The sequence below is a fragment of the Pelmatolapia mariae genome, linkage group LG12, assembly GCF_036321145.2.
Source record: "Pelmatolapia mariae isolate MD_Pm_ZW linkage group LG12, Pm_UMD_F_2, whole genome shotgun sequence".
Taxonomy (NCBI): domain Eukaryota; kingdom Metazoa; phylum Chordata; class Actinopteri; order Cichliformes; family Cichlidae; genus Pelmatolapia; species Pelmatolapia mariae.
In genome coordinates, this window is record NC_086237.1 from 33,605,247 (window position 1) to 33,632,350 (window position 27,104).

The 27,104-nt window shown below is 38.7% G+C and overlaps 1 protein-coding gene across 1 annotated transcript; it reads left to right on the forward strand.

Moving 5' to 3' along the window:
* jak2b (Janus kinase 2b) lies at window positions 1–26,676 on the forward strand. The gene is made up of 24 exons (XM_063489165.1): window positions 1–518; window positions 5,060–5,296; window positions 5,810–5,933; window positions 6,041–6,158; window positions 8,373–8,518; window positions 10,258–10,549; window positions 11,216–11,335; window positions 11,500–11,657; window positions 14,151–14,262; window positions 14,618–14,804; window positions 17,215–17,339; window positions 17,548–17,679; window positions 18,412–18,499; window positions 19,469–19,596; window positions 19,819–19,957; window positions 20,155–20,306; window positions 20,440–20,590; window positions 21,134–21,270; window positions 21,395–21,584; window positions 21,843–21,967; window positions 22,074–22,246; window positions 22,366–22,483; window positions 24,294–24,407; window positions 25,324–26,676. Exons 2-24 carry the CDS (start codon window positions 5,065–5,067, stop codon window positions 25,429–25,431), a joined length of 3,369 nt encoding a protein of 1,122 aa, XP_063345235.1. The 5' UTR covers window positions 1–518; window positions 5,060–5,064; the 3' UTR covers window positions 25,432–26,676.
* The last annotated feature ends 428 nt before the right edge of the window (window positions 26,677–27,104 follow it).

Sequence of the window (27,104 nt, forward strand, 5' to 3'; positions counted from 1 at the left end):
TGACTCGCCCTGAGCTTTGGTTTCGCTGTAGCTACGGCTGGGAAAGTGGCTAGCAACCTTGTCAGTCGTTCACTAGTTAATGTCAATAATGTAGCCCTTGTCAAATGTTCTCGTACAAGGAGATGACGGTCTTTAAATGAATTTCGTGCTGTCGGGGAACTCGTACGCAGGCGCGACGTTGTTTGAGTTAGCACTGGCTGAAGTTAGAAGATTATGAAGATAAACGACTGAAGTTCCTCCGGAGTGGTATGAGTAGCGCTGGGCTGACCAGAGGTAGCCTAGCTTATGTAGCGAGTTAGCCAGCCGAGTGCGACATGGAAAAAACAATATTTCCAAGTGGCTTTGGGCCATAAATGAATTATTATTTATTCGGACAGCTATCAAGATCCGATCTTACAAAAACCGAAGCAGAAGTGTCTGGCAGTAGCTTTGAAATCTGTCCATCCTGGCTGCACTGCTGGCTGGCCTAGGTAACTAGGAGAAAGCTACCTAGCTGCACGTCTGGCCCCTCAACCAAAGTAAGTGTTTACACTCGTAAATTGTTCCTTGACATGGTTGTACGGTTTACTCTTAAATACTGGAGTTACTAAATGCATTTATATACTTTATTTACATGACATCTAAGCTAATATGGGTGCGTGTCTTAGCTGTTAGCCCCAACCTAATTAAACTAATGAAGCTATAGCTAACTGTAGCACGCAAGATCATGGCCTTGGTGACTTTGTTCTGAAGCCAAGTTTATAAAATATCACTGGATATGCCCAGTCCCACTATCGATTTGTGACTTTGCTACCTGTCACATTTGGGTTAATGTGCTACGCGTCCAGAAATTCTGTAGTATCATGTAATCCTAATAAAAGTTAGAGAAATTTAGGAGTCTTGAGGAAACAATTATTGCAGAACCTTGTCTTAAATTATAGGAGATGGTATATGTAGCCAAACTCCTTTTGGTCAGTGTATTTGCACATCAGAATTTATTAAAGCTAATGTCATGGGTTTCCTCTTTCTCTCTGGGAAGTGTCAATGTATCAAACTGCATTCAAAGTATTTTTCTATTGCTTACCAACCAGTGTAGTGTGCCTACAAGTGTTTAACTTATAAGTCCAGTAATATTTAATAGAACTCATAGAAAATTAGTCATTTAAGTGGGGAAAAAATTAATTTATGCAGAAAAATGCTGAGCTTTTACTTTTTCTAGTTCCTTTTAATTTGAGCTTTTGTTTTCGGTTAGCTGTTGCAGTTTCTGTAAATGAAACTTTAACAAGCATGTATTGTTATTTTTTTCCTGATGTTTTCCGAAATAAATCGTTAATAGGTCTAACTGTAGTCAGCCTTGTTTTCCAGTTGCTCTTAAGCAATTTTTTTAGTGTCAACAAAAATTAAAATTACAGAATCAATGTCAAAACAAAGAATCTATAAATTCTTCCACAAGAAAAAGTGAAACAGAATTTGTGTATAAAGTAGTGTCCACAATTTCAGCAATATGAACCTGAACTTAAGAGTTACTGGCGCTGTTTTTTTCCTGTTGTTCAGTTTAATTGCATCCACTTTGATTCAGTGATGTCAAAAAGTGACGACAAAGGAAAGGGAGTTATTTATACTCCAACATAGTTCCACTTATTTTGTTATACCGCTAGTCACTTGAGCAGAGCTAATTTCTGTCATTTCTTTGCTGTTAGACGTTTAGTAACATTTTTTTTTTTTTTTTAAATTGAAGATGGTTTTGTTGTCTATGAAAATGAGGACAGGACTGTGTTAATGGCCTATTTATATAACCTATTTAACCCACAATCATAACCTATTTATAGTAGGTTTTAATTTTGTAAGAAGTACCATAACACTCATAATTCAGCTCTCAATTTGATTAGGGCAAGAGGAGTGGGGGTTTGCGGATTAGCAGCTGTTTCAAAAACGATTTCATTATGCTGCTTTGTCGTGGCAAAGTGCAAATTGTACTGTTCTTAGAGCTTTAGTATATACAGTCTTTACTATTTAAGTGTAAGTAATTGACAAAAATGTACTTCTGCGTGTAAAGGCAGCCATTCATTGAATTAGATATACAGCTTTTATAATCTTTCTGCCCTGACAATGGTTCCTCTGTACTTCAGCTTTATGCAACACGTTTGATAACAGTTTATGTAAAAGTTCATTCCATGTACCCTAATCAGAATATTGAATTTATCACAGAGTGCCTTAAAAAAAGGAGACGAAAAAGAAGAACTTGGTATCATTCTGTATGCTGACATGTCGCATTAAACTGATTCTGATTCTGTTTGATATCTTTTTTCCAAGTGAAGAGCCAAAAGAGGTCGTGTCAGTATGCTTACGCTCGTTTAATGAGAAAACAGGACAAAAATTTTCATCAGTGCTTCCAGCCACCACTAGTATTCCTCCTGATTCCTGACTTTGACCTCCTATGTGTGACTGTCTTTTTAAGCCTTTAAGTTTTAGTAAGATTACCATGTTGAGTGAAAAACGTTGTTTAGTGATAAAATTAATGACATAAAATCCAAAAATAGTATCTCCTGATTCTTATAATAATGTCCCCTACATCAACCATAACATTTTATCATAGTTTATGCCAGTCACTGTGAATAAGCTTTAAGTTCTAACAACTGAAGCACTTCTCAAGCTCTGTTGATATAATTCACTGTCACTGTAATTTGGTTGCTTTCAGTAATTAACAGTACTCTTTTTTTCCTGACCTGTGTGCAACCACTTATTTAAAAAAGAATCTTGCCTCAATCCTTCAGTCTTTAATTGTTGTAGTCAAATATCAAGGTTACCTTTTATAGCAAAATTGTTGAAGACTGTTTACACCGTGAAACATTATTTCAGAATATCTTTGAAAAGATTCAGGTTTTAGTCAGCGTCACAGTACTGAGATGTAGCAATACTGTCTTTATTAGATTATCAAGAAACTGCTGATACTGGTCAGTGTTCTCCTTTTGCGCTACTTGTGTGCATCATTTGTTACAGTAGGCTATAAAATGTTCCTGCGCCACTGGGTTGGTATGTCTGGGAAAGCTCAGTTGTTGGTTTACGTCATATCTGACCAATTTAAAAACAACAACAACAACATTGGTTTCACTGGTAGTTCTCCTTTCTTAAATATGAAGTCCCTCAGAGTAGAGCAGGGCGATATGGCCAAAAATATTCATCACGATATATATTTGAAAATTTGCGATAACGATATAACTGACGATATAATTGATTGCGAGACAAAATACAACTCCACAACTTTACTAGCGCAAAAAAAACCCCATCCATTTATTTTCACTTAAACAAGCAGCTGTTTTTTTTTATGTGCATTAAAGCTATATAAAAATTTAACAGTGCAAATGCAAATTCCTTGCTGAAAGTTTGACCAAAAGGCATTTCCAGTAGAAATGGGCTGACATATCCTGAGCATAACCATGTATAATATCCACTGAAGTTAAAAAGAGGTGCTTTGCAACATTAAACTGCAGTGTGCCAAATAAAAAAGTCAAATACGTATTTTTCGGACCATAAGGTGCACGGGATTATAAGACACAAACAAAGCAGTCAGATAAATCAAACTATTCAACTCATTCTTTTTGCTTCCTCCACTTCTGTACCATTGATTCATTAATGCTGTATTCTATCACAGCTGCTCTATTCCCATGTTGTTGCGGTATATTCATGACTAACCTTCTACTGTGGATGGATTATCTCAGTTGTTCTCCTGACTGAAGTTTGGTCCGTTTACAGCATCCTGCCATGCGATTGCATTTGTCTCTAACCATCAGGAACCTTCACGTTAACTTTTATTGAGTGGAAAAGTGTTAGCCTTGATTTCTCCAGCTTCACTGTTTATGTTATGCTAACATAGCTGTGTCGCTAGCGATCACGTAGCACATCATTACATACCAGCTAGCCCAACTTCAGTAACCTTACAAACGTCACTGCTGTTTAGTTTCCTGTCTTCATTTATGTTGGAAGTGATAGCAGAGCTGTACGTTTGAATTTTTTCAGAAATCTCTCAGTCAGAACATGCTACATCATGTTTAGGTAACTAGCGAAACTAGCGAGCTAACTTCCGCTAACTTTCTGCTAACTTCTAACTCCGTTAAATGTAATAAATTCTGTTTTCATGGATGCCTGGATGTTAAACTTCATAGTTACACCTGGTAAAGCAGCAATGCTGATCGTTTTATTAAAGATGAAAGAATTTAGACAGTTTATAACTCTCAGTGATGCTGCAGTGTTCGTTTGACTTTGGGACCTGAATGGGTGGAGTTTAGGACCCAGATTACTCCCAGATTTACGAGCACCTTAGTCCGACAAATACGGCAATAACGACCAGCCCGCTTGCATGTTCTACAAAAAAAAAGTGCTTTGGTGGGTATCTGACGGACAAACACCAAACCAGTAACACATCACTGAAGTGGCACCATTTTTACAAACCAATTCTGGTTCACTGAACGATCCGCTTTCTCCCTTCTCATTCTCCGTTACCGCCATGCTTTTTCGGCCATGTGCGCATGCGCGTTTTACCCATATTCTATCGCGATATTTCATTTTCTTATCGTTGCCTAACATTGTACCGGTATTACCGTGAACGGTATAATATGGCCCAGCCCTACCTCAGAGGTCTGTACTGGGTTCGTTTTTTTGTTGTGCTACCTGTAGGTCACATTAGTCAAATAACATTTAGTTTTGCTACCATGCTGATGACAGACAGCTCTTTCTCCAAGTAAAATCCACTGATCCAACTATCCTCTCTAACCTTATTTTCTGTCAAATGTTAACAAACATTTTTTTTTTCATTTTATTCTTTTAATGTCTAGATTTTTATGTCAATTTTAAGTTATTTATTACAATGGAATCACACTATCCTAGTCATTTTTTTAAAGTACACTTGTGTTTGCTTGGTCAGTTTTAATTTATGGTTAAATGGTTTTTATATACATTTTTTATATATGTCTTTTATATATATCTTTTTTTTATGTTTCTGGGAAACATTTTGTAATGCTGGTTTTGATGGGTTCTATACTAATCAACTTTACTACTATTATTATTTTTATTATTACTGAAGGTTGTATGCTGTTGATGGCCTCCCTGCCAGCCATGGACACTGTGACAGACACATGTCCAGTGGCGCACCAAAATGGGACTGCCCATCGGGAATCTGCAGACACAAGACCAGCTGCTGTTGTTCTAAGGCTTCATTTATATCACACCAACCAGGGAGCGGCCGACGGCAGCTTTCTAAGCTACCCACCTGGGGACTATGTAGCTGAAGAGCTGTGCATAGATGCGGCAAAGGCATGCAGTGAGTACTCACGCTGTGCAAGTCTCCATAAAGAACCCCCATTCATGTGTTTTTCTGTAACTTGGAGCATAGATCCCAAGATAAGGTTATCAAGAGGCCACAGTAAAACCTAATAGCAGAAAAAATGTTAGTTTGTTCGCTCATCTCCGTGCTTTATTTAAACTTTGCCTTTACTGTCTTTAATGATAAGAAAAAAAAATTGCATAGCTTTGTACTGTTTTTTTTTTTTTTTAAAGAGGTAAAATTCATCAACAGTATGGCTTTGCAGAGTGGGACTACACTCACCTGCATATTGTGCATCTGATGATAAAGCAAACACAAATGACATTTTAGACAATCTTTATTGACCTTTTTCACCTGTGTTAGTACAAGAAACACTTTCTACTCTGTATCCTGAGGCATAGTCCTCAGAGCTCCCTCTAAATAAAGCATTCATTTGTTGTTAGTTACCTAATTGAATATAATCCAAGCTTACAGAACATAATATGCCCTCTCATTCTTTCGTCACTGTAGATATATCACCACTTTATTGCAGCCTTTTTGGTCTTTTCCGAGAGCAGGATCACTTGTGGTTTTCACCCAACCACATCTTCCAGCTTGATGAGACTGCATCTGAAGATGTGTTTTTCAGAATACGGTAGCATACCTTATTTTGCTTCTGCAATTTCTCTTGTGTCTTTTTGAGATTTAAAATGAAAACGTCTTAATGACTCTCTACATTTTCTTTCTAACCTGTTTCCACAGGTACTACTTCCCTGGTTGGTATAGTGGTGGGGCGTCCAGGGCTTATCGATACGGAGTCACAAAAGGGTCAGAAAGCCCCGTCATTGATGACTTTGTAATGTCGTACCTCTTCTTTCAGGTAAATGCTCTCACCTAAACCCCAAATAGGTTAGAAGTTGATTGTTTATATGTAGGTTAATTTAACAAAAATATTCAAGAGCAGCATTTATTACCAGTAATGTAGACAAAGTGTTAAAAAAAAGCAGCTTTTATCCTTGAAGTGCAGAACTATGAGTTTGGTAGATTATGAGTTATCATGTTTAAATGATTTTTTTTCTCATTACTCAGGGATACACATAAAGATATGAATAAGAAACTAAGATACTGGTATATTTTATTCTATTCTCTCTGATCTGGCAACTTCAGTGTATCTCATTATCTCCCTCACACGAAGAGAGATGTGACTGTAGTGTTAGCATTTGTATATAGCAATTTACACCTCTGCATCTATGAAACCTAACGTGAAAGCAAGTTCCTTACTTGCATTTCACAGATATTTCTCTTCTGTCACTGTCCAGAAATGTAACTGGCCTATTAATTAAGTCAGTAATACAAAGAAAAATCCTCCTATTGAAAGGTAGAGTTAGGGTACCAGTAAGGATCAATAACAAAACCAGTACCTGCTACTGTATGTTTTTGCTGGAAATTCACAGGTTTATTATGTTAACTGCTGTGGTGTTGGCTGATGTTTAATTGGACAAATATTTAAATATTACTCTACGTTGGATACTTGCATTTGTTTTGCTTTGGTTAGAATGAAATGGTGGTATATACAGTTTATTTTTTTAACATTACACCAATGAAAAATATATATTTAGGAAAGAAAGGGACAAGTGCAGTAAACTTTATCACAGGGGTGGGCAAATCCAGGCCCCGAGGGCCAGTGTCCTGCAGGTTTTAGATCTCACCTTGGGTCAACACACCTGAATCACATGATTAGTTTGTTACCAGGCCTCTGGAGAACTTCAGGACATGTTGAGGAGCTAATTTAGCCATTTAAATCAGCTGTGTTGGTTCAAGGACACATCTAAAACCTGCAGGGACACCGGCCCTTGGGGCCTGGAATTGCCCACCCCTGCTTTATCAGAAGAGTCATCAAAACTGTACAGCCAGTTAAAACAATAAAAAAAATATTTTAATGTTTAGTGACCACATTGTAATAGAAATGTTTCCAGGGTAGGTGAATGGTTACAGTTTAAGCCTACAGTGTGGCTGAAGTTGAACTCTGCATGAACTTAGGATTATGTGGAATTATGGTGGTGGAAGTCTGTCGTGGTGGCTCGGCAAAACCCTAAGAGGGAGAGATGAAGCACCACCCAAGAGGTCATTTAAATATGTTAGTGTGTTTGCAGCCATTAAAGCTATTCTATATGCTTGCATTCATTTAGAGGATATGTTAAACTCCTTGTGGTCTAGTCAGCTTACCCTCTGTGTTTCTGACAAGAAAGTTGATAATTTGCAAAAGGGCAAAACCAAAATGAGGGGGCATTGTTGAATTTTAGAATTTGCTGTCATTTTACTAAACCCTTTTTTCAGTGTTGGGTGTAATAACAAAAAACATTTTTCCGGTTTTATTGAAGACACAATAACAATAGCTTGTAATTGGTGCACAATGCAATATGTTAAAGAAAGGGTTGAACGTTATCTTGTAGTTTTGCTCTTGTTTAGTGTTCACACTGGCTTCTTATTACAGTCAAAACAAGAGCTGAAAAAATGACGCCAGAGGGCCTCACGGGAAGCTCATTCATTGGTCAGTTGTGGTAAAGAGCCACCCTGCATAATCAGTGTTTGATCCAGTCACTGCAAGCAACCTATGTTGTACCTAACTTTTCTCTAAACTGTTAGGGTCAGAAGGTGACAGAGAAATATTTGTACATAGGAAAAAAACAAGACAAAGAGAATAGGAGGAAGAACCTTAACATGAGGCTGTGATCAATAAAAATATAAATTTGAATTAATTTTAAATTTATTGTTACACTTACTTAACACTGATAGCTCTGCCTGCTTTGGATTAACACCATAACTGAGCTTACAAAAAATGAGGCAGTTGTTTGTAAGCCTGGCTGTGATTGTATGGTCCATACCCATTTTAAATATCAGTCTTTTGTGTGCTTTGATAGGAGCATATCCTGAGATTGTTGGTTTAATTAAAAACTGTCACACTTGGTATACAGAAACGACTTAAGTAGAGTTAGAGTAGACTTGAAAATGTGGACAGACAGCAGTATACTCACCTGAACGTTAGCTCGATCAGATACAACTAACAATGATTGGTATTTTTCTCTCATCGCAGTGGAGGAATGATTATCTGAATGGCTTGGTGAAGTTTTCCAACTCCCATGAGACACAAGAAGAGTGCCTTGGTTTGGCTGTACTTGACATGACAAGAACAGCCAAAGAAAAGCAGCTGTCGCCTCTTGATATATATCACTCTATAAGGTACTTAGAGTTGCTTTTATGGGTTTTATCTGTTTCACTGCTACTAATTGATTTCACTCATGTTGTGCATCAATAATGCTGATTTGCCTTAACAAAAACAGCTGTGAAAGAATTTTGGCAAATTTGCACCAGGTGAACATAATTACTGAGGCACCTATAGACTTAAACATACAGGAGCTACTCAGCTATGAAAGTCCATACCATGAAGCTCCTGGCGTAGAGTTTTTGCTGAGGTTTGGAACTCTGCACTTATGGAGTCAGCAGAGCATCTGTGACTTTTACAGCACCTCAGCACTCACAGACCTCACTCTATAGCTTTATGTTGTCTGCCACATTGTGACTGAGTTGTCGTGATTTCTGAATGCTTCCACTTTGCAATAATATTACATAAGGTTGACTATGGAATGTTTAAGAACTGACTTATTGCGATGGTAACATCCTAGTAAAGTACCAAATGGGAAATCAGTGAACTCTTTAGAACCATCTATTTGTTTACAAATGTTTGTAAAGGCAGACTGAATGGCTAGATGCTTGATCAAGTGAACATTTTGTTCACTTGATCCACAAGTTGATGTGTGGAAAAAATGGGCAATCATAATGATTTGAGAAAGCTTGACAAGGGCTAAATTGTGATAGTTATATGACTGGGTCAGAGTATCTCCACAACTGCGGCTACTGTGGGGTGTTCCCAGTCTGCAGTGGTCAGTATCTTATCAAAAAATGGTCCAAGGAAGAAACAGTGATGAACCAGCGACAGGCCAAGACTCATTAATGAGCGTGGGGAGCGAGTCCAATCCAACAAAAGTTACCACTCAGTAGCTTCAGACCAGTCAGGGTGTCCATGCTGACTCCTTTCCGCTGCCAGAAGCTTCAAAAATGAGCATGTGCGCATCAGACCTGGACCACGGCGCAATGAAATAAGGTGGTCTGGTCTGATGACTCACGTTTTCCTTTACATCACATGGATAGCTACATTTGTCCGCGTGAGTTTCTTGTAGAGCACCTGGAACCAGGATGCACTATGGGAAGAAGGCAAACTGGCGGAGGTATTGTGATGCTTTGGGTAATTTTCTGTGAAACTTTGGGTCCTGCCGTCCATGTGGATGTTAGTTTGACACCCATCACACTTACCTAAGCATTGTTGCAGACCATGTTCACTCTTCCATCTAAACGGTATTCCCTGATGGCTGTGGCCTCTTTCAGCAGGATAATGCGGTCTGCAACAAAAGCAAAAAATGATTCAAGAGTGGTTTGAGGAGCACAACAACAAGCTTCTGCTGTTGACTTGTTCTCCATATTCCTCAGATCTCAATCCAGTTGAGCATCTGTGGGATGTGCTGGACGAACAAGTCCAGTCCATGGAGACCCCACCTCACAACTTGCAGGACTTAAAGGATCTATTACTAACATCTTAATTCCAGATACCACAGCATACCTTCACTGGTATAGTGGAGTCCATACCTCAAAGGGTCAGGGCTATTTTGCCAGGAAAAGGGGGGCCAGCACAATATTAGGCAGGTGGTCATAATATTATGTGGTGTTGGCCAAAACCTTTGTCCATTTAGTGTATTTGAACTTGAAACATCAAAGAACAACTCTTTAAATTTGTGTTGCTATCTTTTATTTTATAATTTTGTACAAAATATGTGGAAGTGCAGAGCTTTTTTTATGAGACATTTAAAGGATTCATGATACTTGGCATATCACGCTGACATGAGAATTTACTGAATCTCTTTTAGCTACAAGTCCTTCTTGCCAAAGGACATGCGAGCTCAGATCCAGGACTGCAATTTCTTGACACGTAAACGCATCCGCTTCCGCTTCAAGCGCTTCATCCAGCAGTTCAGCCAGTGTCGGACTACAGTTCGTGACCTTAAGCTTAAGTACCTCATCAGCATGGAGTCTCTGGAGAAGTCCTTCTATACAGAGACCTTCCAGGTCAAGGAGCCATCAGGCGTCCAGCGCATCATCCTGGTGGCAGCAGATACTGGCATACAGTGGTGTCGGGAGTTGAGTAAGGACTCGGAACAGGTTGGTACAATGAGTACTGTGTTACAGTGTATGTTTTGGAAGATAAAGAAACTGACTGTTCACTGGAACACCTTTTGATAGTCCTTGAGGTAACAAACAAGTGTTTAGATTCTTAGAAAACTGATTTAAACTATCACCCCCCCAAAAAAAAGAGATAAGAGGCAGAGATAAAACAACAGAATTATAAAAAAATATGTCAAAATAAACATTGCACTGACTGTATCACCAGTACACAATGTTTTGCCTCTAGCTCTATACTTAGACCGCTGCACAGTGTGACCTACCTTTTGCGCGACTGATGGAAACGAAGCCTACAGCTGTGCTAATTTTGACCACACAATAAACTAAAACTTGAGTTCAACAAACTTTATGACACAACTATGTGCATAAGAACCTCGGGAGGAGAGCAGTATTGTGGTAGGTATAGTGCGAAAGCTTTCTTTTGGATAAGAGATGCATGTTTTGAAATCACAGGAACCAGGTGCATCTATTCCACGTAGAGTGGGCATCCATTCAGACTGCAGCAATTTTTGGACCTTTCACTCCACCTGGGTATCAGTCAGTGCAGCACATGCTGCTTTCTTTGTAAAAGGGCCTTAATGCAGCATTGAATTGTTATTGTAGTAATTGTTTCTTTTAAGTTCCTATGTTACACTGTTTTGCCAGGAACTACAGACCTTGTGTGATTTCCCTGACGTCACCAACATCAGCATCAAACAGGCCAACAAAGACGGCACTGCAGAGAGTCGGGTGGTTACCATTAACAAGCAAGATGGCAAGAATCTGGTAATTTCATCTTATAAATCTATTTCTTTGTAGACTCTCACCACAGCCATCATCTAAGTGTTTACTCATGCCTTTTTAATATACAGATAAATTCACATTTCTTTTTTGGTTTGTGTGACAGAAATCAACGGATGTGGTCTGTTACATTTTTTTTGATATTTTAGGAACTGGAATTCCCCAGCCTGCTTGAAGCCCTCTCTTTTGTGTCCCTCGTTGATGGCTACTATCGACTGACCACAGATGCACATCATTACCTTTGTAAAGAAGTGGCTCCCCCTAGGCTGGTTGAGGCCATATCTTCTCATTGCCACGGTCCAATCACGTATGTAAAATATTATATTGTAACATCGACATGTGTAAGAACTTCCCCCTTAAAAAAATCCAGCTTGAATGATGTAAAACATGATGTATTTGATGTTTTATTCATTTATATAGGTGAATAAAATTTCCCACTCGCCTTGTGGGTGGTCTTTATCCTTCAAGCTTGGGTCCTCTATTAGAGGCCTTGGAGCTTGAAGGTCCTGTGCAGTGTCTTTGTTGTTCCTAGGATCGCGCTCTTCTGGACAGAGATCTCTGAAGTTTTCCTGGGTTCTAGATGTAGGGATATAGCTACATCTATCACTATGACCTTGTTCCTCTGCTTGTCCAGTTGGTTAGTCATCACCAGTTTGTCTGTCTATATCTGGAATTTCCACAGGATCTTAGTTTGGTTATTCTCAACCACTCTAGAGGGCGTATTCCATTTTGACGTTGGGACTTCCAGGCCATACTTGGCTCCAATTTTCCTGTATACTATGCCAGCCGCTTGGTTATGGCGTTCCATGTATGCCCTGCCTGCTAGCATCTTGCACCCTGCTGTTATGCCCTGGATTGTCTCAGTGGCATCTTTGCACACCCTGCACCTGGGGGTCTTGCCTGGTGCAGCAGACCCCAGCATCTATGGATCATGTGATCAGGTCTAATTCCTGTCCTGCCACGATTAGTGCCTTTGTGCAGTCTTTCAGTCAGCTTTGTCCATCCATTGGTAGGATATCAGCCTCCACTTCTGTCTTGTGGTGGTGCATAGCAGGGGTCTCTCCTTCCATGATGTTTCCTGTTCTTGCTTGCTGCCTGAGGTATTCACTAAGCATGTGAGCAGTTGTAGCCATCTTCCCAATGAACTCATGGATGTTTGCTATTTCATTCAAATGTTGCTGTAGATCCTAGTGGTGTGGATCAGTGAATTGATGTCTTGTTCGCTCTTGGCATACAGCTTGATGTCATCCATGTAGAGGAGGTGGCTGACGATTCAACCACTTTGTAGACTATAGCCGGAGTGAGTTAATGTTAATGATCTCACTGAGGGCGTTTAGGCCTGTGTGTGTGTGTGTGTGTGTGTGTGTGTGTGTGTGTGTGTGTGTGTGTGTGTGTGTGTGTGTGTGTGTGTGTGTGTGTGTGTGTGTGTGTGTGTGTGTGTGTGTGTGTGTGTGTGTTTATTTAACAATATTATTTCTTTATGTTTAAGTCAAGGCTGTAAGACCTTAAAATTCTTGAAAGCAAAGTTTTGAAGTTCTTCAAAAGTTTTAATGACGCACTGCACACCACAGGCTGCTCAAAAGAAAGTGCCTAATGATTCAATTAAAAAGTGGTTCTTTTCTGAGTTGTCTGTTATGTGTGGACAGAATAGTGGTTTACCCCTTGTGTTACTGGCCTTTGTTTGAGTGATTCATAGGTCAGTGTTAAGTGGCCTAACAAACAAAAAAACTTTCCTCTGAAATTGTTAGATACAAAGACAACACTGACAATGAGTGAAAAAGCAGCCAATGTTCAAAGAAATCTTTGAAACACTTTCAGAATCTTCTTGATCACTTTCAAAATTTACAAGAAAGTCTGGCTCCTTAGAAGCACAATATACAGAAATAAGGGGTGGCTGCAAGATTTTTGCACAGTACTGTATTTTGTAGATACGGGTGATCGAAGAAGTAAAACCACTTAATATCATCTTATGGGGAATTGTCCTTGTCAGTTTATTTTTTAAATCAGACTGACAGAACAGCCAGTCTCTAAAACAAAAAGGCAAACCTATATATTATTCTTTGTTTCTACCAAAACCGCTCCTCTCCTTTCAGCTCAACAAGTGTGTTTTCGGTTAATTCTTTACATGTATAATCTTTAAACATTACCACTTTCACCAGACTACAATGTTTCAGAGTCGGTCATTAAACTCAGAGCATATGTGACACTGAGCATGTGTAAGTTTAACACTTACACATTAGCAAAGCTGTTTCCCAGTCTAGATTTACATTATGCTGTTAGTGAGAGAGACAGAGGCAAACAAGTGTGTGGGAGTGTGTGTTTGACTACAACAGATGGATGGATAATTTCATGAATATTGATATTTTTGTCATCTTTTTTTAAATTTGCTGACACCACAGGTTTTTGACTAATGCTATTTTGTCAGTTTAAGAGCAAATGTTAATAGCTGTATATTTGTGTGTGTGAAAGAGAGTGTGAGATAATGCCGAGATGTTTAAATATGATTATTTCTGCAATTTGAGCCTGCTTTATGCTGTTATTGGAAGTGTGTTTGTTTTAAACTAAAACAAACACTTAGGTGTTTTAGACTCATAAATAAATATGGGTATTTAAAATGTTTATACTATTGTGTTCCTATTTAATGTTTAGTAATGTGTCCAAAATGTAGACAAATTCCTTTGGCAGTTGGTGTTTATATATCCCACTTGTGTTGTATCCCAAATATGATGGCAATAAAGGCTTTCTAGCTGGTAATACTGCATTTTCCTCCATCAATTTTATTTTGTTGTTTTTCTTGTAGAATGGAGTTTGCAGTTAACTGGCTTCAGAAGTCTGGAAACAAACGGGGACTGTACATTTTGAGATGTAGCCCGAAAGATTTCAACAAATACTTTTTGACTTTCCCCGTTGAGGTAGGTGACACTCAGTTGTGGTCTTTCATTTAATTTTTTTGTTTGTTTGTTTGTGTGTATTGCCCAAATGTGACATAAGAGTCCATCAGTGTGTTTGGTCTGGCAAGTTGGCTGGCTAGATTTTTAATTTCTAGGTAAGTAACTTTCATACATTCTATATTTATCTTTTAGATTAACTTTTGTCATGTTACCACATTTGTTGTTGAAATGCACCAGTATGTGTTTATTAATGCCTACTAATTCTTTCTGGTATTGTATTGTATTATTGTGGTGTCTTTCATGATTAAAGGATTCTCAGTTTACATTAAATTCATCATTAAAATAGTTAATTTGGTGTCCTCTTTGCATTTGCCAGGTGTATGATGCTATAGAACACAAGCACTGCCAGATCACCAGGTCTGCAAGTGGCGAGTTCAACCTCAGTGGAACCAAAAGAAACTTCAGCAGTCTGCAAGAACTGCTCAGCTGCTACCAGAAGGAAACAGTGCGCTCAGACAGCATCATTTTCCAATTCAGCAAGTGCTGCCCTCCTAAATCCAAAGGTAAAACTAACAGAATCTGGATTTGTCCAATTTATGTGCATGTTAGCAGAGCGCAGATAGTAGATATTGCATCAGAAGGATTTTGTGCAGTCTGTAAACTGCACAAATTGTGATGAATGGAAAATGTACTGCATCCTGACAGGATAATGACTCTATCTCTTCGCATTTGTTTATAAGTTAACACACTAGTTCTTTCTAACAAATGGAAATGTAAATAAATTTAACAAATGTATTGGGATGGTCAGGCTGGTGCCTGTGGTCATTGATGACATTTGTTTTGTTTTTTTCAATTCAGTACACAACTAGCCTTGGTAGTGTGTGTGAAACTGTACAGCTTGTCATTAGTAGATTCTATTTTGTGACTTGGAGGAGTGCAACTTTCAGATGAACAGAATCAACGTTCTGGGATTTATTTAGCTGGCCGGTTGAGCGTGAATCAAGACATTATGTTGGCTTGTTACCTGGTATCATCTAAGCTTACACAGCTTTCATCAAGTTAGTTAAGACAAGGGATTCAAAAGAAACATTCAAGTGTTATACTCATTTTAAGTATGTATACTTAAATTAGGCAAATAGAGAACAATCTTTGACTTGTCCCGGTTACACATCAGTAGCATACACTATATTGTGTATTCGGTAAAAAGTAAAAGTTGCACCGTTTGAGGTGTGCTCGTTGCAGCACAGGTACAACATTAACTATCAAAGGTGACTGTTTTTGTTTATTGTTTTTCATTTCCAGTTTGTGTTGCACTCCTTGTGTTTTTAGTACTGTTCGGAGTTTAAATGGCAAGTGTTTGCAGAGATGTCACAGTCCACACAAACTAGAGGTGATCATGGGAATCTGCTGGCAACCAAAGCAAGCACAATGAGGTTTTTGATGCAGCGCCCACTTTCTGACTGACTTCACCGCCACTTGTAAACTGGTTGGGGAAGACACTTTTTTTTTCCTAGTGACTACAAGTTTCCACGAGGTTGCTGGTGTCTAGGCCGTAAATCTTGATTTCATAGTCTTAGCTTTTGCTTCTGTATTTGTCATTAGTTGTGTGCGAAAACGCAAAACTTAATATTTAATGTAGAACAGTAGAAAACAACCAAATGAAATGTCCATGTCACATTTGCCATGCATTTTGAAAAGCTGTAAATGAGGTTTTGTGGGTTCTTTATTCTGTAAAGGTCACAAAAGTACTAAATTTGATTTTCTAGCAGGAGTCAAACATTCCTCATAGATTAGCCAATCAATAATACTACAGAAGAGCAACAGTTCAGGAAAATGCACGAAACGCAGACTACCAGGCAGGATGACTCAAAGGTGCCTCAGTCTTTGTCTGCTTTCATAATTCTACCACAAGTCTTTTTCCCAGAAACTGATGAAGAAACACATAGCACGGAACTTCTCGAGTCTTTGTCATCAGTTCCCATGCTTCTCTCTCAGTTGGGTTGTTACATTTTATTGCAGGATACTTAGTAAATAGTTTCTTAATAATAATAATAATACATTTTATTTGAGGGTGCCTTTCTAAAACCCAAGGTCACCTTACAAAGAGAAAAAGACATCAATAAAACAGTAGATTAAAATAGATTCTAATAAATTTAAATACAAAAAAAAGCAAAATGCAACCACAAACAAAATAAAAAAAATAAACACGATTTGACAGCAAGTAAAATCTGTATTAAAGCGAGTAAGCCAGTTTAAACAAGTAGGTTTTGAGTTGTGACTTGAGTAAGGGAAGGGAATCTATATTTCTTAAGGCTGAAGGAAGTGAGTTCCACAGCCGAGGAGCAGAGCGACTGAAAGCTCTGTGCCCCATAGTGATAAGGCGAGCAGAAGGAACAACAAGATGAGTGGCAGATGAAGATCTGAGAGAGCGGGAAACAGTGGCAATGTGAAGCAGATCATAGAGATAAGGAGGGGCAAGGTTATGAATACACCTAAACGTGAAAACTAAGATTTTAAAGTTTATCCTGGCTTCTATGGACAACCAGTGAAGCTGTTGAAGAATTGGGGTGATATGGTCTCTTAAGGGAGTACGAGTTATGACCCGAGGTGCAGAATTCTGAAGAAGTTGAAGTCTATGGAGGGACTTATTGGGGAGACCAAATAAGAGGGAGTTGCAATAATTGATCCGGGAAGTAATAAGACTATGGACAAGGATGGCAGCAGCATGGGGAGTAGGGAAGGGATGAAGTCGGTTAATGTTACGCAAGTGAAAGTATGCAGACTGGGTTATGTAATTAATGTGAGGCTGAAATGAGAGAGTACTGTCAACTATGACACCCAAACTCTTTACCTGCGTGGAAGGAAGGATGGGGGAATTTTCAATATTAATGGAGAAACTGTGAGTTAAGGTAGAGGCTGTGCCAATGAGTAAAACTTGAAAGTAAGATTGTTTTCTTTTCTTTCCACTAACAGAAAAGTCGTGCCTCCTCGTGTGCAGGAGCAACAAAGGTTCAGAAGTGCCACTGTCCCCATCACTACATCGACACAACATCAGTCAAATGGTGTTTCACAAGATCAGGAAAGAAGATCTGGAATTTGTAAGCTTAGTTTACATGTTCAGGGCTTTAATATGTCTGTATGCCCTCATTTATCCAGTCATTCTTTACATGAATGTTTCTTATGTTCAGCATTATTATGTTATAGTATTGAATTGCTATACCTTTATAGGATACCCTCCATATTTTCACTGATAAGTTAAATGTGTTGGTGTTATGAGTTTTTATTCAATGATGATCTTTCTCTTAGATGGAGAGTCTCGGTCAAGGGACTTTTACGAAGATCTTTAAAGGGGTTCGGAAGGAGCTGAGAGACTATGGAGAGCATCAAACGGAAGTAGTCATGAAAGTGCTGGACCAGGCCCACAGGAACTTCTCTGAGGTCTGTGGCTTTTGTGCATGTTTTGCTTACATAGGCGTTGATTTTTGTAAATTTGTGTGATTGCCCAGATTTTCTAGTATATTTACGTCAGGGGGCATAACAAAGGCTTCGACTAGTACTGGTAGTTAGTTGAATTCATTTTGTGGTGTCCTTTAGATCATCAGCCAAAACACTGGAACTTTACACCACCGCTCTTGAGTCCCTTTACTGGCATATTTCTTTAACAGTGGAAATTTCAGGCAGGAGCCATGTGACTTCTTTTTATAGGCTTTTCCTGCCTTATAAAAGCGTCATTTGGCTCTATTTTTGTGACTGTTTGCTGGGGAGGGTAGCTATTTTTTATTTTTTTATTTTGTTGCCTTGAGTCACTTGGGGTTTTTTCTGGTTTTTGGGTTTTTTTTTAGAAAGGGGCAAAAGTGCATCATTGTAAAAGAAAGACAAACAAAACAAGATAAAACAAGATCACCAATGCATAACAGGATCTGCAAAAATGAATTTTATCTCAAACATGGTTTCATAATTATTGGAAGCCCTAAATTTAATTTGATTATTCATTGCGCAGCCTTAGAATAGGAGGTATTCTTGGAGTAATATTGGAGCTAATCTTAGGTTTTGTCAGACAAATATAGCTAAACCACTGATGTAATATAGTTTTGTTTGGGGGTTTTTTTTCTTTTCATCAGCAAATAAATATATATTTTCCTGTTTTGTTTTTTTTTTCTTGTCCTGCAGTCGTTCTTTGAAGCCGCCAGCATGATGAGCCAGTTGTCTCACGTACACCTTATTCTAAACTACGGCGTTTGTGTCTGTGGAGAAGAGAGTAAGTCATCTCAGTAGCTATTTTTTTGACAAACAATTTGAGCCATGTCATTAAGCCTAATGTGCCAACTATGCACCGTGATTTACCACAATCTTGACCAGAGTTTAAAGCTGAAATTGGCTGTTCATACATCCTTGAGAAAGGTAGTCCGAGAAATCCATATGCAACGGGGTCAGTCGCCAAAATTCCCACATCTTACACATGATCTTGTCGCTGGACTTTAATGTTAATACTAATTAGTACTTACAACCAAGTACTGATTAGTAGTACTAGTAATCCTAATACAGAACTTTTTAACGCCAAAACCCAGTTTTTGCTGAGCTAAGAAATCAGTAAATATTTCAATGTAAACTGAGGTTTTGTTGGTTGTGTAAACCTTCAAGAGTCAACATGTTTATTTAACAGCCAGAAGTCCACTGTGGAGGTTTTTAGTGAAAGTGGTTGTGTAGGCGGGGAGTATATTTGGACCTGGTTGGACTTTGGCCCAAAGGAAAGCTACCCTCATAGCTTTCACAAGCTATGACGTCAATAAACACTTGACCAGTGGCTTTATGGTGTCAATCACCAGCTGTTTCTGAGTACAGCATGATGGTCATTTTCTAAATGATGGTCGTTTAGAAAATGTTACCAAGTCGCTGCCGTATGACTGCAATGTCGCTAAGTTTTTAAACCAGATCTGTTTACTTGTTATGTTAAGATGACGACTGGAAAAAAGATTGAGGCTTTAAGACAAGGACACACTGACTGATAAGTGACAGCCACTCTTTATATATACTCAGTGGGTATATATTAAAAACATGTAACTGATTGTAATGTAAAACCGAACTGTAGCCCATCCGAGATTCTGTTAGACATTCAGTTCATGAATTTGGTTTTTGCAATAAATCTATAAATCGCTGTACTGTACAAACCATAATTTCCACATCTTTAAGTCATTGTATTTATTTATTTTTTTAAACTTCTTTCCAGACATCATGGTTCAGGAGTATGTGAAATTCGGCTCACTGGACACCTACTTGAAGAAAAACAAGAACTCGATTAACCTTCTGTGGAAGCTTGAAGTGGCGAAGCAGCTGGCCTGGGCCATGAACTTCCTGGTATGAAAATATGCGCCGCTTCATTTTAGGTCATGTCATTGCTAAAATATTGATAAATATAGATTTATTTGTTGCTTACAGCTGTTTAGTACTGAAACATTTTTTTTTAAAAAAAGAAGTGAAACTTTAAAACTAAAGTACATTATAAAAAATAAATGTAAGAATATAGGAAGTTTTTTGTTAATAAGAAATTGTGATATCTTCTCTTTTCTGTTCCTGTAGGAAGAAAAACATCTTGTTCATGGGAATGTGTGTGCAAAAAATGTTCTCCTGATCAGAGAAGAGGATCGGAGGGCTGGGAACCCACCTTTCATCAAACTAAGTGATCCTGGTATCAGCATCACTGTCCTGCCCAAAGAAAGTGAGTCTGTCTGTTGTGCCGAATATCAGCAGGGGGCAGTAGATAGCTAGTTAATATATTGATGTAACTGCACTGAGCTTTATTACTATTTTGTTACAAAAACAGAGCTAAAATTAGTTATTTGCTGTCTTGTTCTGCAAGCATTTGGTAAGTGAAGAGCTAAAAGTGGAAGGTCAAATGTTTTTGTCTGTGATCAGTTCTCATTGAGAGGATCCCTTGGGTGCCCCCTGAATGTATTGAGGACCCTGCCAAACTGAGTCTGGCTGCTGACAAGTGGAGTTTTGGCACTACACTGTGGGAAATCTGCAGTGGTGGCGATAAACCTTTAGCAACACTAGACAACTCCAAGGTAAAGCTGAGTGGCAACATGTAAAACATATATTCATATATATATTGTTTCCATATAAATGCATGCTAATTGAAGAGTTGCTTTAAGTCACTGCATCTGCACACCGGCATTAATCCCCAATTTTCTGTCCCAGAAAACCCTGTTTTACATGGATCACCACCAGCTTCCTGCACCAAAGTGGACTGAACTGGCTAATCTGATTTCTAGCTGCATGGACTATGAGCCCGCATTCAGGCCTACGTTTCGTGCCGTTATCCGTGACCTCCACAGCCTCTTCACACCAGGTTGGTAGACGCCTCAAAAACTAAACTGAAGTTGTAAAAACATAGCCAGAAACATGAATGTAGTATCTTCTGGGTCACAACATTTAAAAAAAGTAATGTGGAAGTGCCTTAAACCTGGATTCTAGCTGGAGGCCACCAGATGGATATAGCTGTGGATGCAAAAAATAAAACAAACTTCCGGTTTCATAGAAGTGGGTCGTGTTGAATGAAAAATTAAGTCTCTTTTTAAATCTTGGTCATCCATAGTATTTACCCTAGAGTCGGTCTGCCTGCAGTTTCACTGTCAGACCCACCCCTCCCCTTCACAGCTGGTTTTTACATGATCCTGATGACAAAAAAGAGATTTCACAAACCAAAGGTGACGTCACAGTAGGTTAGATATGTGGGTAGATAGGTATTTTCGCAAACAGCTTAAATCCATTCGTGTAAGCAACCAAGTGTCCGTTATCCCTCAATTATGATTCATGCCTGGGAAGGCCAGACAAGTCCAATGTCATTTCCATCCAGACACAAGAGTTTTCTCCTTTCTTTCTTCCCTCCCAGACTATGAGTTGATCGTGGACAGTGACATCCTGCCAAATAGGACAGTGGGCTCTGCGTGGGCATCTGGTGGGTTTGACAATCAGGATCCAGCTCAGTTTGAAGAGAGACACCTCATATTCTTACAGCAGCTGGGCAAGGTATGATAAATGTGGAGGTTGAGGTATTTTTGAACAAAATGTGCATTCAAAAAGGATACAGTACAATTAAAAATCAAACTATGACTAGACAACAACAGCTCAATTATTTGTTCTTCTGTTCAAGGGAAACTTTGGCAGTGTGGAGATGTGTCGGTATGACCCACTGCAGGACAACACCGGAGAGGTCGTGGCCGTGAAGAAACTTCAGCACAGCACCGCAGAACACATGCGAGACTTTGAGCGGGAGATTGAGATCCTAAAATCTCTTCAGCATGAGAACATTGTCAAGTACAAGGGTGTTTGCTACAGTGCAGGTACTTTTGATCAGCATCTCTGTAGCTTTGTTTTTCTCTTACAGAAACAAAGTAAACAGACAGTTTTACATTTTCACTAATTAACTAAATGCATCGTACAAACATTTTCTACTTCTTTGTCCTATTTGCAACTGGAAAAAATAATTGACATACATATTTTTCAGTACCCCCCACCCTCCCCAGTGTTGCTTCATTATATCCTCCTACAATTAGGTTGCAGATTAGCATTTAGTGTTTTGTTAATTTTCCTCTCTTCAGGTCGACGAAACCTCCGTCTCATCATGGAATATCTTCCCTTTGGAAGTCTGCGAGATTACCTCATAAAAAACCGAGAGCGAATCGACCATCAGAAGCTTGTCCATTACACTTCTCAGATCTGCAAGGTACTGCAGACATGGCCAGTTTATCCCTTGTTTGTTTCTTTGTTTTTCTGACCACTTAAACTAGTGATAAAATATGATTGTTTGTTTTTGTTCCATCTTTGCATAGGGTATGGAGTACCTATCAAGTAAGCGGTATATCCATAGAGACTTGGCAACACGAAATATCCTAGTGGAGAGCGAACTCAGAGTAAAAATCGGGGATTTCGGCCTCACCAAAGTTCTGCCTCAGGACAAAGACTACTACATGGTCAAAGATCCGGGAGAGAGCCCCATATTCTGGTCAGAATATGTTTATGTTTTAGAATTTAAGCGTGATCCTCCTCCTTCTATTTTTAGTTTAGTGTAGCCTTATAAATTAACCTCAGAGAAATGGAGTGACCTGGTGTGCTGCTTCACAGGTATGCCCCTGAGTCTTTGACTGAAAGCAAGTTCTCTGTGGCGTCGGATGTCTGGAGCTTTGGAGTTGTACTTTATGAGCTCTTCACCCACAGTGACAAGAACTGCAGTCCTCCTGCAGTAAGTAATACATCATACATACAGTGCATTTCAAGTTTTTATGTGTGTATAGAAAGAAAAAAGACAGTAACTTTAGAGTTTTAAGAGCACATTACATTACATTACCAAAATGCACTCATTGCACCCTAACATCTAACAAACAGATGAACATTCCATTTTTAGCGGGCTGTATCGCCTTTTGTCTTTTGGGCATTGCACCATAGTGTTTTTTTGTATTCTAGTTAATAGTGGAGTAGTGTTGTGACATTTACCTGACTCACACCTGGACAATCCTTGAGTCACACCCTTCAGGTTAACTTCAGAGCTTGTAGGAACATTGGTTAAAAAAGGTTCTCATGTTGAAAAAGGAGTGTGTGGAAATCGCCTCAAACTCTTTGTGAATTCAGATTTTCTTTCAAACCTAACAGAAATAAGCTAGTCTGCTGTTTTGAAGTAACAGGTACAATACAATACATAAGATGGTGTTCAGAACGCACACATATCAAATATGTATTTTGTTTTTTTAATTTTACACCTGACCAAGCTAAACATTAGTTTTCAAGGAGTTTTCATGCGCCTGGAAAAATAGAGCAATCATATTGAATCCCCTTCATAAATGCATAGACCCGAGTTTCAGGTTTATATCTGTGTTTAAATAAAGTTTTAGTTTAAAAGTCATTTATAATCACTCGTGGAGGTTTGTTTTCTTTTATGCCAATATATTCCTGGTGAAGCCCTAGTAAGCTATATAAGAGTTACTACTAGTAGGTGTTCAAGGGGGAAAGAGTATGCTGATAGTGGCCCTGTCAACAATCTGGAACAGATTGGAAGACATTTAAAAAAAAAAAAAAAAAAAAAAAAAAAAATTAACCCCATCAAGTGGTCTTTTTCTCTCCACCTATACTGCAACATACTGGAACACATGCTGTTAGTTTTAATCCATCAGTTATTTATGATAATGACTAGTCAGTGAGTATATTACTGTCTAAACTGTGCTAATGGCCTCATTTGCACATCTCTGCCATTAGCACAAAAGTGAAATAAAGTGAACTCGGTTAATTCCCTTTTAAAACAGAGCATGTTTACAATAGCATTTAGTCATCACCAAAAGCTCATTGTGAGCCAGGAAATCTCTTCAAACACAAAAAAGCTAAATAAATTTGAAGGAACCCCCTCCAACTGAACAAATATGTTTTCACAGACCTGTCAGCATGTGTCTTTTGGAGAATGCATGCCTTTAACATCATGCAGTGATTCATACTCTGTAAAAACAAAAAAGAAACCAAATGAATCATAACATTTGAACCCTGGCAACAACTGAAAGGTTATCTGACTGCTCCAGGAAAAAAAGAGGCTCTTTTTGTTTCTCCCTCCCTCACCTGAAGCATCGCTGAGTCGAGGTGTGCACATAAATGCACGTTCTAGGTAGAGCATCTGTTTCCAGAGAGCCCGAGATATGATTCCTCTTTTTTTTTTTTTTTCTTTTTTTTTGGTAACATTATTTTATTAAAATTAATCATTAAAATTATTTAGATGTTTAAGTGTATTTTTTTATATTTTAGTTATACTTTGTTGATTCACTAAGTGACTTTATATTTTGTAAAGGAGAGGCTGGTTCCAGTCATGCTGCCATTTATGTTAACAGTAATAACACTCCTGTTAGTTTATGAACACGCTTGTCTTCATTCCTCACTTGTCTTAGATTAGATTTCAGTTTGCTTTATCTGTAAGGATATTCTTGCGCTTTCTCAAGAGCTTAAGTTTTATATAGCTTAAGTCATATGGTGAAAACCAAGCTATTTGAAACGCTTTTTCCTTTCGTCCTGCTCAGGTTTTCATGGCCATGATGGGGAATGACAAGCAAGGACAGCTGATTGTCTATCACCTCATTGAGCTCCTCAAATCAGGCAGCAGGCTGCCTCAACCCCTGGGATGTCCTACAGAGGTATCAACGTGCTCTGCTGTTTGTTCTTTTGTTTTGAGGTTGTTTGTTTTTCTTGTCAAGTTATCAACCCTAACAAGTTTCGACCACAACATAGACAAACTCACTGGATGGCTTTATTCCCAAGTAGTTGCTTAGTTACACATCAAGCAATTGTATCTTTAAATTGAACTCATGCTTTTTTCTGCCACTTTATTAGGTACTCCCTGCCTAGCACTGGGTTGTATGCCCTTTTGCTTTCATGATTGGCCTAATTCTTCCTGCATAGGTTTGCTGAAAACATTCCTCAGAGAGAGCTATATTGATGTGACAGCTTAACACACTTTCTACATATTTCTTGACCATCCATAATGCGAATTACAACGTGATCTATTGGATTGAAATCTGGTGACTGCAGAAGCCATTTGACTACAGTAAACTCGCTGTCATGTTAGGGGAATGAGTTTGACATGGTTAGAACTTTGTAACGTGGTGTTATCGTGCTCTGAGCTACTATTAGAAAATGGGTACACTGTGGTTGTGGCTGTGAATGTTTTAACTTGAGTACAAAGCAGCATAGGAGTTTGAAATTGATCCCATAGATGTGTCTACTAGGAGGCTGAGGGGAAGCACTGATGACTACCAGTGGTTTCTACAGGTGTGTGAAATTCCCAGCCTGTCTAGCATCAACAGCTGTGCCACATTCAGAGTCACTTAAATCATCTTTTTCCCCATTCTAAGTTCAATTTGAGCTTCAACAAGTTGCCCATTGAGAATAGTTTAGACATTCAAGAGTTTTGTTGTTAGTCATCAGGAAAATCAACAGAAATCCTTCTGATTGTTATGACTCCGTTTCCATATAAGGAATCAAATCACTACCAGTAGTTTTTTTTTGTTTGTTTGTTTATTTGTTAATTGTTCGTGTCCTACTCTTTCTCAGATACATGAAATCATGGAGGAGTGCTGGGACAAAGATCCTGGTTTGCGCCCTTCTTTCAAGGAGCTGGCTCTGCGCATCGACCTGTTCAGGGACAGTAAAGAGTTTTAAATTCACCCAAAGTGCCCTGCTCCTCTTCACCCGAGATGCTCTTAATATTATTGCCCTACTTGTGGCAAAGGGACAACGCCCAAAGTTAGGTCCTTCTCCTGATGGATCCCAGCATGTGGCAGAGCAGCTTGCAAATGGAAGAGTTGAGGTTTGGAACGAGAGCCTGCTTATAAACTAGTGCCTTTTAAGCAAGGTGCCCAACCTCCATTTTCTGTTGTGATGCCACGTGTTGGCCCACAGCACAGTGGAAATGGAGGAGGAGCTTGGATGGTTTGAAAGTGGAAGGTGATGTTCCTGAATTCTGAATCTGTTTGGTCAAATTTGTAACAGAAAAGTTTTGAGGTGTTAGACTGTGAGTAGACTGTTGCCAGGCCTAAAGCTACAGATGCTTGTGGCGAACAAGTTCTTTGTGTGCAAGCATGTGTTTGTGTGAGAGTGAGTGCCTGTTGTGTCTATACAAACAGCTAGCAGGGCTAGCTCTTGCCATTTCTTGTCCTTGTCCAACCAGAGAAATAGACAAAAGCTGTTTTTCTATGTATGTTTGTATATACCTACAGTATATTTGTGTATATATGTCCAGTAAAATTTTATAATTTTGTAAAATTAAACTAAATACTATATTTGAACTGCCATGTTATTGTAAATGAAGTATGTGCAAAAATTATTTTAAGAATTGTTTTGTTTGCAGTGTAAGAGGTTGTGTGAAAATTAAACGGTATAATTCAACTGTGTATATGTTACGCAGATTTTTTTTTTTTTTGTGTTCAGTTCCTTTTAACGCCATTTTTCAGCATAAAGTATTGTGCTGTTAATAGGGCCGGTTATTAGATGGTGACAAATGAAAACCTTCCAAGCAACAGCAAAAAATGAATGACTGAAGATTCACAAACATTTACACCAGTGTCTTTATGTCTTGGTGCACGCTCAATAGCCCAGGTAAGAAAGTCACATAAAGCTGATTCTGGGAAGAAGTCGCTTGGAAATGTTGCTCTCACTGAAAATGCTGCCTTGAGATGAAAGGATCATCTGGGATTGGTGTCAAGGTGATTAGTGGATGTGTTCCCCAAAGTTTTTGATTCCCTCTGTGCCGTTACAGATTATTTCTCTTCACATGTGCTTCACATGGCTCTCTAGATTAGACTCTGCTGCTACTCATACAGTACTTTGTTCTGATTTTGTGACTCCAGCAAAAAGAGAGAATAGGTCAAAAATCCAGAAATGTCAACTTCTTTGGAGTCCAATAGTGATTGTTTTTGTTTTGTTTTTTTAATAAAAAGATCACATTCTTTATTTTACTGCTGTTTTCATTTTTTCCTCCTCCTGGTGTAAGTTGACGTCCATTGGCTGCTGATTCAAACTGCTAAAAGCTATATATAGACTTTGTGGAAAAGGTCACACCGATCTCTTTACAAAGGAACCTTGCATGTAACTTTCCACGGTAAATATGAATCGCTCTTTACATGTCTAATTGCCTTTTACTTGCTAATTCAAAAGCAACAGATAATACAACGTATATGGAAATTGATATTTTATTTTGAAATCCGGATGACGACGTTTGAGCTGTGACTTCATACTCGCTAATGATGGTAGGCGGACTTATGTGTTTAAAACGGACATTAAAGGTTGTGAGCTATCGTGGTTTTGATAACTGCGAAGAAATCTTTAAAGTTAAA